At 44.8% G+C, this 18815-nt stretch overlaps 1 protein-coding gene across 6 annotated transcripts; it reads left to right on the plus strand.

The window, feature by feature from the left end:
* The first annotated feature begins 217 nt into the window (after positions 1-217).
* LOC311133782 (taste receptor type 1 member 3-like) lies at positions 218-18374 on the plus strand. 6 transcript variants are annotated; one of them, XM_084167344.1, is made up of 12 exons: positions 714-1145; positions 2255-2317; positions 5451-5529; positions 10985-11061; positions 11285-11491; positions 11701-12001; positions 13413-13769; positions 15387-15809; positions 15912-16115; positions 16570-16690; positions 16980-17350; positions 17532-18374. In XM_084167344.1, exons 5-12 carry the CDS (start codon positions 11289-11291, stop codon positions 18225-18227), a joined length of 2676 nt encoding a protein of 891 aa, XP_084023470.1. In that variant the 5' UTR covers positions 714-1145; positions 2255-2317; positions 5451-5529; positions 10985-11061; positions 11285-11288; the 3' UTR covers positions 18228-18374. The 6 variants fall into 6 exon arrangements, with proteins under 6 accessions (XP_084023471.1, XP_084023470.1, XP_084023466.1 ...); XM_084167345.1 differs by lacking the exons at positions 714-1145; positions 5451-5529 and adding an exon at positions 218-238 and having other exon boundaries at positions 11288-11491; XM_084167340.1 differs by lacking the exon at positions 5451-5529 and having other exon boundaries at positions 2255-2325.
* The last annotated feature ends 441 nt before the right edge of the window (positions 18375-18815 follow it).

An 18815-nucleotide genomic window follows, 5' to 3' on the forward strand; every position in this document is an offset into this window, starting at 1 on the left:
GATGCCACGTCAAGAACCCCACACTTAACTCAAAGGTTCGTTGTCGTGCAAGAGTTCTCTAAGGTACCTTAAGAGCTAAGAACCTTTTTTTCAGTGCCCACAACACAACGGTCAATGAACTCACTCACCCTCTACTCTACTGTAGTAGATTACAAGGTACAGAAACCACTGGCAGAGATGGAGTCACACACACTTGTTACACACATATCCCTGGTTTGACTGCAAACTGTTTTGTGAGGTAAGCGCCAATGGCAACCTCTCCCTAACCGGCAGGTTAGCCACTATAGTGCAAACAGGATTTGTCCTAGGTCGTTGACATGATGTAACAACTTCAGCCAAAGTGGATTCTAAGAATTTGGTTAATTGGTATGGTTATAGCATAGCATCAAGTTAAAACAACAAGCTGTCCCAGTATATTTCCAACTCTATGTAAGAGTGCATGCAAGGGTATGCATTCATGTGGAACTGACTTAAAAGTATATTTGCATATGAGATGTGCATGCATGTGCAAATTCATATATACACACTGCAGCTATACAGTATGATATATGATAAATATACAAACTCCCCAACACACACACACTCTTTAAAGGCAGAAGAACAGGTTGGACCAATGAAGAGGAGGGGGGCAGGATGCGAGGATGTTAACCCTTCGAGGCAGGTTAAAAGGCACAATGTTTAAGCCGTAGAGGCAGGGAAGTAATGTTTAGCTTTTTTGTCAAGGACAGGCTGGTCTATACTGCTGGGCTGGTTTGATATACTGTTGTTGATGTAGTCAGTAGATGTGAGCAGTATAATGTGAGCTGCATGGCGTATACTACTCTACAGCACAGCTGGGTTGGTGCTGCTTGGCCTCCCTGTCTTGGCACAGCAGGATCCCCTCTTTCCCACACTTTCCCCATGCAGTGTTAGGCACTGGAGCTGATCAAGATAGATGGCCTCATGTCCAGCAGCACATTTTAGTATTCCACTGCCTAGCTGGGCTGGACTGGCTGGCTGTCCTCTGCTATGCTCTGCTCTGCCTGGTTAATAATTTGTCAGGTCCTGTGGGGTATGAGGCCAGCATGTCGACAATGGGCACACTGTTCCTCTGGCCAACGAAGGAGATTAGAGCGAGGCTGATCCGGCCATTCTGCGGCCAGGGGGTGAGTGTGGGGGAGTGTGTGTGTGTGTGTGTGTGGGGGGGGCACTATGCCTGTTTCTGTCTCAGCTCACAGAGGAGTAAATGGCACAGTCACAGTGTTTTGTAACACTCAAAGCCTTCGCAGAGCGCTAGTGCCATAGTATCTATAGGCCAGCTCTGTAAACACTGGTATGAACACACACATACTAGTAGCACAATAACACATAAGGACACTACATTTAAGTGAATACCAACTAAATCAATTACTGATAAGAGTGTACCCATTCCTCAAAAAAAACATATATGTAAATGAACAATAATGTATTCTCTGTTGCATCTGAAAAGTTCCATTCAAAAACGTTATATATCTATTTTCAGAAATGTTAGTAAATTAGATTTGATTGTTTAAATAAGTTATGAAATAGATTGGTATGTTTCACTATCTAATCATGGCATGGGTTTGTTCAATGACAGACATGTACATGTATTTGTTTAAAATCTATCACTTGAGAGACAATGAGACAATGCTATATATCTGCTTCACTCTCAGATAAATAAGTAGTACTGCTAGGTTTTACCCAGTCAAATGCATCAAATAACAACATTTTTAATAAAGAACTGTACAAAAGATAAATTTGTGACATCAATATTTATTACATGTAAAAAATAAATAATTATATACAGTAATATGAGATCTGTATGTAAAACATTTACATTTGACATCTGAGTCATTTAGCAGATGCTCTTATTCAGAGCGACTTACCATATGTGCATCTTAAGATCGCTAGGTGAGACAACCACATATCACAGTCAGATATAGAAGACACAAACAATCCATTCCAGTTAAACAATCAATATATAGCGTTTTGCAACAAAAAACAACAATATTTTCTAAAATATCTCAAATCTATTAATTAAAAATCTGAGAAGAGTAATATTTTACACACACGTGAGCCATCATTTCTGATGAAAAAACACAAATGTGAGAAATTGGTGGATATAGAGTTGGAAATAAACTATTTATCTGTAAAACATGTCTGCAATAGACCAATATCCACAATCCTCTTATGCAGGTCATAAAGTTGACCAATGGAAAACAACAGACTAATCAAAACATGTTTTCGTTTGCAGGACCATTATGTTTGTTCAGATCAACCAGAGCAACCAGTGAGGAGAAACAACCACAGGTTCCCAGTAAGCAGGTCCAATCACCTCTGTTATCAACTGTCCAAACATATCCACTGTGTACCCACTACCCACACAGACAGCGACCCTGGGAAGCCCCCTTAACCTCCCCCTACACACCACCACCACATGGACTCTGATTCCCTCACCACATCAGGGCTCTGGCCCCTAAGAATAAGATAAATATCATACATCTGTGAATATGAAAAATACTGTCCACATCAAAATATGTTACAGGCAATTCTCCCTACGTAAAGAGTTCATAGTGTTTTTCTGTGGATGGTCAGTGTGTTGTAACCCACATCTGACACCTAGTGTTAAAACTGCATGCTGTGTTGTGTTGTGGACACCCCTTCAAATGAGTGGATTCGGCTATTTCAGCCTAATCCGTTGCTGACAGGTGTATAATATCGAGCACACAGCCATGCAATCTCCATAGACAAACAATGGCAGTAGAATGGCCTTACTGAAGAGCTCAGTGACTTTCAACGTGACACCGTCATAGGATGCCACCTTTCCAACAAGTCAGTTCGTCAAATTTCTGCCCTGCTAAAGCTGCCTAGGTCAACTGTAAGTGCTGTTATTGTGAAGTGGAAACATCTAGGAGAAACAACGCCTCAGCCGCGAAATGGTAGGCCACACAAGCTCACAGAACGGTACAGCTGAGTGCTGAAGCGCGTAGCACGTACAAATCGTCTGTCCTCGGTTGCAACACTCACTACCAAGTTCCAAACTGCCTCTGGAAGCAACGTTAGCACAATAACTGTTTGTCGGGAGCTTCATGAAATGGGTTTCCATGGCCGAGCAGCCGCACATAAGCCTAAGATCACCATGCGCAATGCCAAGCGTCGGCTGGAGTGGTGTAAAGCTCTCCGCCATTGGACTCGCGTTCTCTGGAGTGATGAATCACGCTTCACCATCTGGCAGTCCGACGAACGACTCTCGGTTTGGCGGATGCCAGGAGAACGCTACCTGCCCGAATGCATAGTTCCAACTGTAAAGTTTGGTGGAGGAGGAATAATGACCTGCAGAAAGCCCTGACCTCAACCCCATCGTACACTTTTTAAATTAATTGGAATGCCGACTGCCAGCCAGCCCTAATCGCCCAACATCAGTGCCCGACCTCACTAATGCTCTTGTGGCTGAATGGAAGCAAGTACCCACAGCAATGTTCCAACATCTAGTGGAAAGCCTTCCCAGAAGATTGGAGGCTGTTATAGCAGCAAAGGGGGGACCAACTCCATATTAATGCCCATGATTTTGGAATGAGATGTTCGACAAGCAGGTGTCCACATACTTTTGGTCATGTAGTGTATGTAGCTACAGATCTGTCCTTCGTCTGACAAGGTGCCTGTATGTTGGGCCTGGAATTATGGGCGGTCTGATATTAGGGGAACAGGTTTACATCTGTAAATCATGTTATTTTGGTGGAAATGTGATACGCATTTACATTAATAATAATAATAATAATCATGTGTGTGTGTGTGTGTGCGCACGCGCGTGTGTATGTACAGTGGGGGAAAAAAGTATTTAGTCAGCCACCAATTGTGCAAGTTCTCCCACTTAAAAAGATGAGAGAGGCCTGTAATTTTCATCATAGGTACACGTCAACTATGACAGACAAATTGAGAATTTTTTTCTCCAGAAAATCACATTGTAGGATTTTTAATGAATTTATTTGCAAATTATGGTGGAAAATAAGTATTTGGTCACCTACAAACAAGCAAGATTTCTGGCTCTCACAGACCTGTAACTTCTTCTTTAAGAGGCTCCTCTGTCCTCCACTCGTTACCTGTATTAATGGTACGTGTTTGAACTTGTTATCAGTATAAAAGACACCTGTCCACAACCTCAAACAGTCACACTCCAAACTCCACTATGGCCAAGACCAAAGAGCTGTCAAAGGACACCAGAAACAAAATTGTAGACCTGCACCAGGCTGGGAAGACTGAATCTGCAATAGGTAAGCAGCTTGGTTTGAAGAAATCAACTGTGGGAGCAATTATTAGGAAATGGAAGACATACAAGACCACTGATAATCTCCCTCGATCTGGGGCTCCACGCAAGATCTCACCCCGTGGGGTCAAAATGATCACAAGAACGGTGAGCAAAAATCCCAGAACCACACGGGGGGACCTAGTGAATGACCTGCAGAGAGCTGGGACCAAAGTAACAAAGCCTACCATCAGTAACACACTACGCCGCCAGGGACTCAAATCTTGCAGTGCAAGACGTGTCCCCCTGCTTAAGCCAGTACATGTCCAGGCCCGTCTGAAGTTTGCTAGAGTGCATTTGGATGATCCAGAAGAGGATTGGGAGAATGTCATATGGTCAGATGAAACCAAAATAGAACTTTTTGATAAAAACTCAACTCGTCGTGTTTGGAGGACAAAGAATGCTGAGTTGCATCCAAAGAACACCATACCTACTGTGAAGCATGGGGGTGGAAACATCATGCTTTGGGGCTGTTTTTCTGCAAAGGGACCAACCAGGACGACTGATCCGTGTAAAGGAAAGAATGAATGGGGCCATGTATCGTGAGATGTTGAGTTAAAACCTCCTTCCATCAGCAAGGGCATTGAAGATGAAACGTGGCTGGGTCTTTCAGCATGACAATGATCCCAAACACACCGCCCGGGCAACGAAGGAGTGGCTTCGTAAGAAGCATTTCAAGGTCCTGGAGTGGCCTAGCCAGTCTCCAGATATCAACCCCATAGAAAATATTTGGAGGGAGTTGAAAGTCCGTGTTGCCCAGCGACAGACCCAAAACATCACTGCTCTAGAGGAGATCTAATGGAGGAATGGGCCAAAATACCAGCAACAGTGTGTGAAAACCTTGTGAAGACTGACAGAAAACGTTTGACCTGTGTCATTGCCAACAAAGGGTATATAACAAAGTATTGAGAAACTTTTGTTATTGACCAAATACTTATTTTCCACCATAATTTGCAAATAAATTCATTAAAAATCCTACAATGTGATTTCCGGATTTTTTTTCCTCATTTTGTCTGTCATAGTTGACACGTACCTATGATGAAAATTACAGGCCTCTCTCATCTTTTTAAGTGGGAGAACTTGCACAATTGGTGGCTGACTAAATACTTTTTTCCCCCACTGTATGTGTCCTGGAACCTTATCACAGGAAACTTTTAGGAAGGCTGGAGGTGGATTCATGGCTTAGGCTACCGAAGAACAAACAAAAACGTCCATTCACGAACAAGGTGTTAATCTGAGTCTACTGCCCGAACAATGTCTTGCTGCAACACAGGAACACTGTGCACAGATGCACACACATAAAACCCACCTCATAGGAGTGTACACATGCAAACATCCCAAAACATATACAGTGCATTCGGAAAGTATTCAGACCCCTTGACTTTTTCAACATTTTTGTTACGTTAGCCTTATTCTAAAATGGATTAAATTGATTTTTACAATCTACACACAATACCCCATAATAACAAATAAATGTTTGCAAATGCATATAAAAAAACTACTGAAATATTACACTTACATAAGTATTCAGACCCTTTACCTTTGGCAGCGATTACAACCTTTAGTTTTCTTGGGTATGAATTATTCTCTGCAGATCCTCTCAAGCTCTGTCAGGTTGGGTGGGGAGCGTCGCTGCACAGCTATTTTCAGGACTCTCCAGAGATGTTAGATCGGGTTCAAGTTCGGGCTGTGGCTGGGCCACTAAAGGACATTCAGAGACTTGTCCCGAAGACACTCCTGCGTTGTCTTGGCTGTGTGCTTAGAGTTATTGTCCTGTTGGAAGGTGAACCTTCACCCCAGTCTGAGGTCCTGAGCATTCTGGAGCAGGTTTTCATCAAGGATCACTCTGTACTTTGCTCCGTTCATCTTTCCCTCGATCCTGACTAGTCTCCCAGTCCCACAGCATGATGCTGCCACCACCATGCTTCACTGTAGGGATGGTGCCAGGTTTCCTCCAGACAAAACGCTTGGCATTCAGGCCAAAGAGTTCATCAGACAATAGAATCTTGTTTCTCATGGTCTGAAAGTCCTTTAGGTGCTTTTTGGCAAACTCCAAGTGGGCTGTCATGTGCCTTTTGGTGGAGTGCTGCATAGATGGTTGTCCTTCTGGAACATTCTCCCATCTCCACAGAGGAACTCTGGAGCTCTGTCAGAGTGACCATCAGGTTCTTGGTCACCTCCCTGATCAAGGCCATTATCCCAGATTGTTCAATTTGGCCAGGCGGCCAGCTCTAGGAAGTGTCTTGGTGGTTCCAAACTTCTTCCATTTAAAGAATGATGGAGGCCACTGTATTCTTGGGGACCTTCAATGCTGCGGAAATGTTTTGGTACCCTTCCCCAGATCTGTGCCTCGACACAATCCTGTCTCGGAGCTCTACGGACAATTCCTTCGACCACATGGCTTGGTTTTGCTCTGAAATGTCAACTGTGCGAGCTTATATAGAAAGGTGTGTGCCTTTCCAAATCATGTCCAATCAATCACATTTATTTATAAAGCCCTTTTTACATCAGCAGATGTCACAAAGTGCTATACAGAAACCCAGCCTAAAACCCCAAACAGCAAGCAATGCAGATGTAGAATCAATTGAACTGACCACAGGTGGACTCCAATTTTAACATTTACATTTATGTCATTTAGCAGACGCTCTTATCCAGAGCGACTTACAAATTGGTGCATTCACCTTATAGCCAGTGGGATAACCACTTTACAATATTATTATTTTTAAAAAAAAATTGGGTGGGGTAAGGGGGGGTAGAAGGATTACTTTATCCTATCCCAGGTATTCCTTAAAGAGGTGGGGTTTCAAGTGTCTCCGGCAGGTGCTGAGTGACTCCGCTGTCCTGGCGTCGTGAGGGAGCTTGTTCCACCATTGGGGTGCCAGAGCAGCGAACAGTTTTGACTGGGCTGAGCGGGAACTGTGCTTCCGCAGAGGTAGGGGGGCTAGCAGGCCAGAGGTGGATGAACGCAATGCCCTCGTTTGGGTGTAGGGACTGATCAGAGCCTGAAGGTACGGAGGTGCCGTTCCCCTCACAGCTCCGTAGGCAAGCACCATGGTCTTGTAGCAGATGCGAGCTTCAACTGGAAGCCAGTGGAGTGTGTGGAGGAGCGGGGTGACGTGAGAGAACTTGGGAAGGTTGAACACCAGACGGGCTGCGGCATTATGGATGAGTTGTAGGGGTTTAATGGCACAGGCAGGGAGCCCAGCCAACAGCGAGTTGCAGTAATCCAGACGGGAGATGACAAGTGCCTGGATTAGGACCTGTGCCGTACTCTCTGAATGTTGTAGAGTATGAACCTACAGGATCGGGTCACCGCCTTGATGTTAGCGGAGAATGACAGGGTGTTGTCCAGGGTCACGCCAAGGCTCTTTGCACTCTGGGAGGAGGACACAATGGAGTTGTCAACCGTGATGGCGAGATCATGGAACGGGCAGTCCTTCCCCGGGAGGAAGAGCAGCTCCATCTTGCCGAGGTTCAGCTTGAGGTGGTGATCCGTCATCCACACTGATATGTCTGCCAGACATGCAGAGATGCGATTCGCCACCTGGTTATCAGAAGGGGGAAAGGAGAAGATTAGTTGTGTGTCGTCTGCGTAGCAATGATAGGAGAGGCCATGTGAGGATATGACAGAGCCAAGTGACTTGGTTTATAGCGAGAATAGAAGAGGGCCTAGAACTGAGCCCTGGGGGACACCAGTGGTGAGAGCACGTGGTGCGGAGACAGATTCTCGCCACGCCACTTGGTAGGAGCGACCTGTCAGGTAGGACGCAATCCAAGAGTGAGCCGCGCCGGAGATGCCCAACTCGGAGAGGGTGGAGAGGAGGATCTGATGGTTCACAGTATCAAAGGCAGCAGACAGGTCTAGAAGGACAAGAGCAGAGGAGAGAGAGTTAGCTTTAGCAGTGCGGAGAGCCTCCGTGACACAGAGAAGAGCAGTCTCAGTTGAATAACCAGTCTTGAAACCTGACTGGTTTGGATCAAGAAGGTCATTCTGAGAGAGATAGCAAGAGAGTTGGCTAAAGATGGCACGCTCAAGAGTTTTGGGGAGAAAAGAAAGAAGGGATACTGGTCTGTAGTTGTTGACATCGGAGGGATCGAGTGTAGGTTTTTTGAGAAGGGGTGCAACTCTCGCTCTCTTGAAGACGGAAGGGACATAGCCAGCGGTCAAGGATGAGTTGATGAGCGAGGTGAGGTAAGGGAGAAGGTCTCCAGAAATGGTCTGGAGAAGAGAAGAGGGGATAGGGTCAAGCGGGCAGGATGTTGGGCGGCCGGCCGTCACAAGTCGCAAGATTTCATCTGGAGAGAGAGGGGAGAAAGAAGTCAAAGCATAGGGTAGGGCAGTGTGAGCAGGACCAGCCGTATCATTTGACTTAACAAACGAGGATCGGATGTCATCAACCTTCTTTTCAAAATGGTCAAATGTCATCCACAGAGAGGGAGGAGGGGGAGGGGAGGAGGATTCAGCAGGGAGGAGAAGGTGGCAAAGAGCTTCCTAGGGTTAGAGGCAGATGCTTGGAATTTAGAGTGGTAGAAAGTGGCTTTAGCAGCAGAAACAGAGGAAGAAAATGTAGAGAGGAGGGAGTGAAAAGATGCCAGGTCCGCAGGGAGTCTAGTTTTCCTCCATTTCCGCTCGGCTACCCGGAGCCCTGTTCTGTGAGCTCGCAATGAGTCGTCAAGCCATGGAGCAGGAGGGGAGGACCTAGCTGGCCGGGAGGATAGGGGTCATAGAGAGTCAAATGATGCAGAAAGGGAGGAGAGGAGGGTTGAGGAGGCAGAATCAGGAGATTGGAGGGAGAAGGATTGAGCAGAGGGAAGAGATGATAGGATGGAAGAGGAGAGAGTAGCGGGAGAGAGAGAGCGAAGGTTGCGACGGCGCATTACCATCTGAGTAGGGGCAGAGTGAGTAGTGTTGGAGGAGAGCGAGAGAGAAAAGGATACAAAGTAGTGGTCGGAGACTTGGAGGGGAGTTGCAGTGAGATTAGTAGAAGAACAGCAACTAGTAAAGATGAGGTCAAGCATATTGCTTGCCTTGTGAGTAGGGGGGGACGGTGAGAGGGTGACGTCAAAAGAGGAGAGGAGTGGAAAGAAGGAGGCAGAGAGAAATGAGTCAAAGGTAGGCGTAGGGAGGTTAAAGTGACCCAGAACTGTGAGGGGTGAGCCATCCTCAGGAAAGGAACTTATCAAGGCGTCAAGCTCATTGATGAACTCTCCAAGGGAACCTGGAGGGCGATAAATGATAAGAATGTTAAGCTTGAATGGGCTAGTGACTGTGACACAAGTTGTAGAATCATCTCAAGGATGACCAATGGAAACAGGATAGACCTGAGCTCAATTTCAAGTCTCATAGCAAAGGATCTGAATACTTATGTAAATAAGGTATTTCTGTTTTCTAAAAACCTGTTTTCGCTTTGTCATTTTGGGGTATTGTGTGTAAATTGATGAGGGGAAAACATTATTTAATCAATTGTAGAATATGGCTGTAATGTAACAAAATATGGAAAAGTGGTCTTAATACTTTCCGAATGCACAGTATATGAACAGAAATGTAAAACACTCTGTTTTATAGCATTTTCACTTTAGTTCACTTTATATCACAAACTGATTACAAAAAAGAAATAGTAGCATGGCGTAAAAAAGAAAAACGTGGGTGGAAAGTATACAAACTGTACTAAAGTGAAACATCAAGCATGTGTCTGCTCAAGTCAAGATCTTGGACAAGATAGAGGAAAGACTACAGTACCTGTTTTAACTAGTGTCCAAACACACCTATACACTGTCTGTTTGACAGATCATATGTCACCCAATTAAAGAGCTGTGAATAAGTACATTTAAGTACAGCCCTATTATATACAGTACAAAGGTGAAGTTATCACACTGATCACTACAGTGAGTAACACTTTTTCAAGGGAGCGTGTTAAGGTTAAAAGTGTTTATTTGTTTCATGCAAAATACCTGAAGAACCTGGAAATGTGATGTTCTGTCTTGATGCAAATGCACAAATTAAATGGCATGCAAAGGTTAATGCAAAATACTGGGAGTATCCGGGCTGAATACAAATATGCAAACGTCATAGAGAGAGAAAACATAAACTTTCAACTGTCACACTTCAACTCCAATTCCAACTTAACCTTAAGATTATAATGGTAGAAGTATGCTAATATTGACTTTGGAAAATGTTAAACAACTTGTACTAACAGAGTGGTATCGGCAGCAGAAAAGGACAGGAGAGAGACAAACAGGTTTCTGTTGATTTGCCACCTGACACCTGATTTTCCTAAATATTATATGCCTATGAAATGAAGACACCACAGGAACTCACCAAACACACACAGGGCCACCTGTGAGGTTTCACTGTCTTATATAAACTGTGCAAATTATGCATGTGGTATTAAAGCGCTCATCTCTTCTAACCTCCCCTAACCACACACCATACTGACTAGGCCTAATCAGCCAACCACAAGCTAATGTCAGGGAAATAATCTGGAAAAGTCTGACAAGAACCTGTCACCTGGTAATTTCCATATGTTTGTGTCTTGTTTCAAACATCTTCAATGTGTACCACAAATGTAAATGCACCTCCGGCATCATGTTGAAAGCAACGGCACACCTGTGGTGAGGCTTGTACTCTGGCACAGGGCAGCCTGGCCCCACATCCTTTATTCACTACCCATCATAACACAGGAGACACAGGAGGTACAGACAGACTGAGAGTACAGCTCTCCCCATCGACTCGCTGGACTGTGAAGGTATTCGTACAGGTGAGCTTCTCCATTGCTCTGTAACTGGTTGTATGGCAAATTACCTTTCTCTTGCAGCATCAGCTGACTCCTCACTTTCTCCTGGCCTCTGTCTCTTCTTTCTCAGTCCCTCTCACCCTTTCTCTTTCTCTCAATGCATCTTTCTACACTGGCATTCACCGATGCCTGCTTTAAGTTCTCTGTGATGTTTGCCATGACCCCTAGCCTGTCTCCCTGCCCTCAGCAGCATGGTGGTGCCATTGAGACTGCTGGTTCTATGCTGGGTGTTTGGAGCAGGTTGTAGTCAGAGCTCTCCACCATGGTTCCAGAACATCACTACCAACCTGTTCAACTCCTCAGGAGACATCCTCCTCGGGGGGCTCTTCCCCATTAACGAGCTCACCAGCAACCTGAGCTACAGAGTAAAGCCGGACAACATTAGCTGTGACAGGTACAGTAACTCAAGACCCACTTATTAATGTACTTTTTGCTGAATATGAATTTTGCCCTATGTCAAGTGTCTTTATACTGTAATCATATTAGCAGATTCTGCATATCTCATTCTAATTAGTGCTTGCTTCTCATTCGTTAGAATTATTAGAATTATTGAATTATAGTACAGCAGTAACAGCGCCTCCCTGTATGTGCTTGGCCTGGCAGAATTAATGAGCATGGGCTAGGTATGGCCCTTGTGATGAAGTACACAGTGGATGAGATCAACGCCAACTCCACCCTACTCCCTGGCATCAGGCTGGGCTATGAGATCTTCGACACCTGCAAGCAGTCTGCCGTCATCGTGAAGCCCACTGTCCTCTTCCTCACTGAGGACTCCAGCCGAGAGCTGGCCATCAAGTGTAACTACACAGACTACGTATCCCGTGTGGTGGCTGTCATCGGCCCATCCACCTCAGAGATGGTCTCAGTTATAGGACAACTACTGGGATTCTTCCTCATGCCACAGGTTAGTTTGGTCACATGATGGAATGCTATCTTTCAATGCAAACAATGTCGTCCTCATATATATAATGTGAAGCAAAATGAAGATTTCAGATTTGTCCATTGTTTGACAATCCCTCGAATGTGATTTTCATTGAACTGTGTGCTGTGGTGAAACACATGAAAATGCGAGATACAACTGCAGTGCAGACATAATTGTGTTTTTTGTATCTATTGTTGCTACTTACAGTGCCTTGCAAAGTATTCATACCCCTTGGAGTTTTTCCTATTTTGTTGCATTACAACCTGTAAATTAAATAGATTTTTATTTGGATTTCATGTAATGGACATACACAAAATAGTCCAAATTGGTGAAGTGAAATGAAAAAATAACTTGTTTCAAAAAATTCTAAAAAATAAATAACGGAAAAGTGGTGTGTGCATATGTATTCACCCCCTTTGCTATGAAGACCCTAAATAAGATCTGGTGCAACCAATTACCTTCAGAAGTCACATAACTAGTTAAATAAAGTCCACCTGTGTGCAATCTAAGTGTCACATGATCTGTCACATGATCTCAGTATATATACACCTGTTCTGAAAGGCCCCAGAGTCTGCAACACAACTAAGCAAGGGGCACCACCAAGCAAGCGGCACCATGAAGGCCAAGGAGCTCTCCAAACAGGTCAGGGACAAAGTTGTGGCGAAGTACAGATCAGGGTTGGGTTATAAAAAAATATCTGAAACTTTGAACATCCCACGGAGCACCATTAAATCCATTATTAAAAAATTGAAAGAATATGGCACCACAACAAACCTGCCAAGGGAGGGCGCAAACCCAATACCGCTCATCACCGGGATGTTTTTCATAGGCAGGGACTGGGAAACTGGTCAGAATTGAAGGAATGATGCATGGCGCTAAATACAGGGAAATTCTTGAAGGAAACCTGTTTCAGTCTTCCAGAGATTTGAGACTGGGACGGAGGTTCACCTTCCAGCAGGACAATGACCCTAAGCATACTGCTAAAGCAACACTTGAGTGGTTTAAGGGGGAAAATGTAAATGTCTAGGAATGGCCTAGTCAAAGCCCAGACCTCAATCCAATTGAGAATCTGTGTTATGACTTAAAGATTGCTGTACACCAGCGGAACCCGTCCAACTTGAAGGAGCTGGAGCAGTTTTGCCTTGAAGAATGGGCAAAAATGTGCCAAGCTTATAGAGACATCAAAGTATTGACTTTGGGGGGGTGAATAGTTTCACAATAACAAATATTTTGCATCTTCAAAGTGGTAGGCATGTTGTAAATCAAATGATACAAACCCCCCCAAATTTAATTCCAGGTTGTAAGGCAACAAAATAGGAAAAATGCCAAGGGGGGTGAATACTTTCACAAGCCTCTGTATGTCTCATTACCATCTGCCCTCTGTCCTCTGTAGATCAGCTACCTCGCAACTAGTGACAAGTTCAGTGACAAGAGTATGTACCCATCGTTCCTGCGCACCGTGCCCAGTGACAAGAGGCAGGTGGAGGCCATGGTGCATCTGCTGAACAGGTTTCAGTGGAACTGGGTGGCCGTGGTGGGCAGTGAGGATGAGTATGGACGCCAGGGCCAGCGCCAGTTCTCCACCCTGGCAGCAAAGAGCTCCATTTGTGTTGGGTACGAGGGGTTAATCCCTACCTACAGCGACCCACAGCCAGTGGTCAGAGAGATCCTGGACCACATCGCAGAGACCAAGGTGGGAGTGGTGGTGGTCTTTTCCCTCTCCCAGCCTGCCAGAGCCTTCTTCACTGAGGTCAGTGAGATAGCAAGTCACATAAGAGTTCTAGAGACTTCTTTTTAATCTCACAAGCTTTTCAAAAAACTTTATGCAGCCATTGGTTTAACTGTTTTTAAAGTACAGTAATGCAACTCATTTACAGTATCTAAATTCAGATTAGAACATTTGTCTGTAAATAGCAACGTGCATGCCCCGCCCACCTGAGGATCTGTCTTTTTCAGCTATCTGTTTCCTGTGTTTGAGGGGTGCAAAATCCACTTGTCACTTAAATCTCGCTGGATTGATTGCTTTAATTTTACTCCTGTGACTCTTTCATACTCTTGCTTGTGCCTGTCGTTTTCCCCCGTTAATGTTACCACCACGGAAATGTTTGTAATGACCTGTCAAACACAGCCCGGTAATGGCTGAAATGGGCCCAATGGAATACATTGGCTTTCCGTTGCATTTATAAGAACCCTAAAGCTTCATCTGGGATTTAACGCACCGTCGTGACACATACATCACAAGAAAGAGAAGAAAGATAACTTTATTTTGATGTGTGTTCATTTTTGTGGAATTGAAAAAAGTAATAATTGAATAGTGTTTACAAATGAGATGCGCTGAAATTAAAACAACTTCCGAAAATGAACACTCTGATTATAGTGATATTATGTCTGATCTCGCAAACAATGTAAAGTTTGTATAGACAGGTGTAATCTAGAGCCAAGCATGTTGATTTTGAATCCGGGGGTATCCTGCTATTGACACACTTGTTGAATTATGCAAGAGAACGTTGAAATCAACAGTAATTAATGGGGCAGTCTAGACAACGTAGATGAGTGCAGGTAGGGTAGACAGAGCAATTGTTTGGTGATTGCAGCCCTGTTACACCCCTTTATGTTAATGTTTTCATATATGCAAATATATCCAGTGTATTTATGGAACTGAGGCACATGTCATTTTCTTTATTTTAACACATAATATTTAAAAAATACCTGATGCAATAAGAAAATGTATATATGAGTGCATTCTAAGCTAAAAAGTTACATTTGACAATAAATGTAATACTTGAATTCCCACCAAAATCCCTGAACTTCATTCATTATTTGTCTGTGTCAGTAAAATGTTTTATGTGCTATATATAATTCAGTCAATATTTACATTTTAGTCATTTAGCAGACGCTCTTATCCAGAGCGACTTACAGTTAGTGAGTGCATACATTATATATTTTTTATATATATATATATTTTTTTTTTTACTGGCCCCCGTGGGAATTGAACCCACAACCCTGGCGTTGCAAACGCCATGCTCAACCAACTGAGCTAGATCCCTGCCGGCCATTCCCTCCCCTACCCTAGACGACGCTGGGCCAATTGTGCGCCGCCCCATGGGTCTCCCGGTCGCGGCCGGCTACGACAGAGCCTGGATTCGAACCAGGATCTCTAGTGGCACAGCTAGCACTGCAATACAGTGCCTTAGACCACTGCGCCACTCGGGAGATAAATATATATATCTGATAGATTATTTAAAAAATGCAAGTTTGGAGTTACTTAATCTATTTTCCAACTATTGTATTTACTAGAATTGTTTTCAAAACATTTTAACAATTTCAATGACCATTGCTACGATACCAACATGCTGTTTGTGATCAGGTGATCAGGAGGAATCTGACAGGGGTGTGGGTGGCCAGCGATGATTGGGCCCTGCACAGAGACGTATCAACTCTCCCAAACATCCACACTGTGGGCACTATCATCGCCTTCGCAGTCCAGAGCCAGACCCTGACCCTGCTCACACCCTACACCAGGGAACTCTTCTCCAGGATCAGAGAGGAGATGGCCAGGCAGTCCATACAAGGTCCAGATACAGAGTCAACCTATGGTATGAACCAGTGCCCAGACTGCTGGAACCTGTCCCCAGACAACATGAGTCTAGTGACAGAGCCCATACTGCAGAGGACAGCTTTCAGTGTCTATGCTGCCATCTACAGTGTTGCACACGCACTGCATAACATGCTCCGGTGCAATGCCAATAGCTGCCTTAGGGGCGCTAAAAGCAAAGTCTATCCCTGGCAGGTACATCTCCCTCACACAGTTACTTTTATTTCAGACAATGATTATGTGAGACTGTGCAAGGATACTTTTACAAATGTAATTAACAACACTCTCCCCCTGCAGCTGTTGGAGGTGCTGAAGAAGGTAAACTTCAGTCTAAATGGAAGTCATTTTGAGTTTGACAGTAATGGAAACCCAAACATTGGCTACAACGTACTACAGTGGGTCTGGGGAAACAACAGTCTGAGTTTCAAAGATGTCGGCACTTTGTATGAGAACCTGTCAATTAACAACACCCTCATCCAATGGCATACAGGCAGTACTAAGGTATTCTCCGCCCCATCTCCTCATCAAACATAATGTTGGATTTTATCGGCTTTTCACATTTTTACCTAAGCCTTTTTAATGTGCCAGCTACGCTCCACAAAGTGGTAACTTTTCTAGGGTATGTTCAGCTAGAGTAGATTGCATTTTCCTTTTACGCACCAAACTCCCTTTTCACCTCTATTGGTTAAAGCTGCTAAAATATTTGACATTCAAAAATCTTAATTTAAGTGTTTACCACATGAGGTTGGTGGCACCTTAATTGGGGAGGACGGGCTCGTGGTAATGGCTGGAGCGGAATAGATGGAATGGTATCAAATACATAAAAAACATGGTTTTCATGTGTTTGATGCCATTCCATTCGCTCCGTTCCGGACGTTATTATGAGCCGTCCTCCCCTCAGCAGCCTCCTGTGGTGTTGACCACCACATCCTCTCTGACCCCACCTCTGCTGCAGGCCCCTGAGTCTACCTGTTCCTCTGAATGTGGCCCTGGCCAGGTGCACAGAGTGAAAGGCTTCCATTCCTGCTGCTATGACTGTATTGAATGTTTACCGGGCACCTTCCAGAATGGCACAAGTGGGTGATTCACACTCACAGACATGACTTCTATCAATCTATGCATTAAAAAGGCCATCACTCTTGTGATTTGGTTTTGTAGCTTTCTTTGATATTTTCCTTGAGCAATATGCTGAAACTAACAGATGTTTCAGCTTTACACCTTTGTCACACACTGCCAACATTGTGTTTAAAAAATGCCCAATACATTTACAAAATTGAAAGATGTGAGTGGTGGTCTTATAAGACTTTCTACTCTTATCTGGTCCTATCATTCTAACCACATCTCTGCTCCCTCTCTATCTCCAAGTGGACATCCAGTGTACCCAGTGTCTAGAGGGCCAGTGGTCCCTGGTACGTAGCACCAACTGCACCGAACCTACCTTTGACTTCCTTACCTGGAGCCAGCCTGAGTCCCTGGTGTTGCTGCTGGCCATACTGGTGCTGCTGGCCTGTCAGGGAGCTGTGGGGTTCCTGCTCCTGCAGCACCGGGGGTCTCCACTGGTGAGGGCCTCTGGGGGGCCCCTGGGTGGTGTGGCCCTGCTCAGCCTGATGGGGGGCTGTGCCTGCCTGCTGCTGTTCCTGGGCCAGCCGGGGGAGGTGGTGTGTCGTCTGCAGCTTCCCCTCAACTCCATTTTCCACACGGTCACCCTGTCCACCATCCTAGCCAACTCACTGCAGGTAAGGCCTAGACCTGTAGAACACAAAACAGACATGAATCATGCAGATATTATACAGCTAAATAGGTTTTCTTTGATTTAAAAAATCCAACAGTTCAGGAGATATTTGGATGAATATGAGTGAGGAAGACCCAGAGTATCGTGAATCATGGAATAGCTAATTCTCTGTCCTCCTCCCTCAGATTGTGTATGTGACAGAGTTCCCTGGGAAAGTTCATTTTCATCTGGATACACTAAGAGGCCCTGGAGGCTGGCTGCTGGTATTGGCCTGCTGTGGTGTGCAGGCAGGGATCTGTGGCTACTATGTCCAGGAAGGGCCCTCTCTATCCCAGTACCTGGCCAAGATGAAGGTGACCTTTGTGAGGAAGTTCCTGCGATGCCCTGTGGAGCCCATTTTAGGTCTGGGCCTGATGCAGGGCTTCAATGGCCTCCTGGCCCTCATATCCTTCATGTGCACCTTCATGGCTGTGAAGACCGTTCGACAGTACAACCTGGCCAGAGATATCACCTTCTCCACCCTGACCTACTGTGTGGTTTGGGTGGTCTTTATCCCCATCTACACCAGTCTGAATGACAAGGATCGCTCCATCATTCATGTATCTGTCAGTTTGCTCAGTAACATGGGGCTGATGGTGGCCTACTATCTGCCAAAATGTCACCTGCTGCTGAAGAAACCTGAGCTCAACACAGCAGAGCACTTCCGTACCTTCCTCGAGGGGGCTGAAGCAACTCCTCAGGAGGAACATGACCAGGGACCTGGAGGGGCGGGACAGGGATCTGCAGGGGGGGAACAGGGATCTGCAGGGGGGGGACAGGGATCTGCAGGGGAGGGACAGGGATCTGCAGGGAAGGGACAGGGACAGGACCTGGGACGGTGAACTTTATTCTGTTTAATGTTTCAATAATGTATTCAGTTTAGTTTGTTATACATTTCATGTGCATGTAGACTAGTTTGATTGAATGATTGCAATTATATGTCTCTGCTGAAATTGTGAAACAATGCATTATAAAGACTTGACAATTGAGGATGTGTGTGACTAAGTTAAACCAGATGTACTAAAAGGTGCAGCATACTGCACTTGACTGCTACGATCAGTGATGTAGTTTGCTAGATCACCCACCAGAGGACGCAATCATACAATTTACCAGCCGTTTACAGACTGAAAAAGCCATTAGGTAAAAATATCAGTCAGTCAAGTAGGGCTTTTGCTGAATAGTATATAGGCCTAATGTCTTTTACAGTAAAGCAACATCCAATTCCATTATAATGGGTTGGCATGATCGTCTTATTCGTGAAAATAAACAATATGCAGCAAAGGCATACTAGGCACAGTCACAGTAATTTTCGCCATAGGCTACTATAACAATGTTATGCTCATAGACCAATGTGTAGCCTATAGGTTTTATACAGCCTATAGGTCTTATACTATGCATAGGCCTATAGCATTTTTGATAAACGAATTGTG

The sequence above is a fragment of the Coregonus lavaretus genome (assembly GCF_964263955.1).
Source record: "Coregonus lavaretus genome assembly, chromosome: 8".
In the NCBI taxonomy this organism is placed as follows: Eukaryota; Metazoa; Chordata; class Actinopteri; order Salmoniformes; family Salmonidae; genus Coregonus; species Coregonus lavaretus.

What these genes read in the sequence shown, in the direction of transcription:
- LOC311133782 (XM_084167345.1), top strand. Translation starts at nt 11,289, where the DNA reads ATGGTGGTGCCATTGAGACTGCTGGTTCTATGCTGGGTGTTTGGAGCA. An exon ending in GATTCTTCCTCATGCCACAG is followed by an intron (nt 12,002 to 13,412) that starts GTTAGTTTGGTC and finishes TGTCCTCTGTAG; the next exon opens with ATCAGCTACCTCGCAACTAG. An exon ending in CACCTTCCAGAATGGCACAA is followed by an intron (nt 16,691 to 16,979) that starts GTGGGTGATTCA and finishes TCTATCTCCAAG; the next exon opens with TGGACATCCAGTGTACCCAG.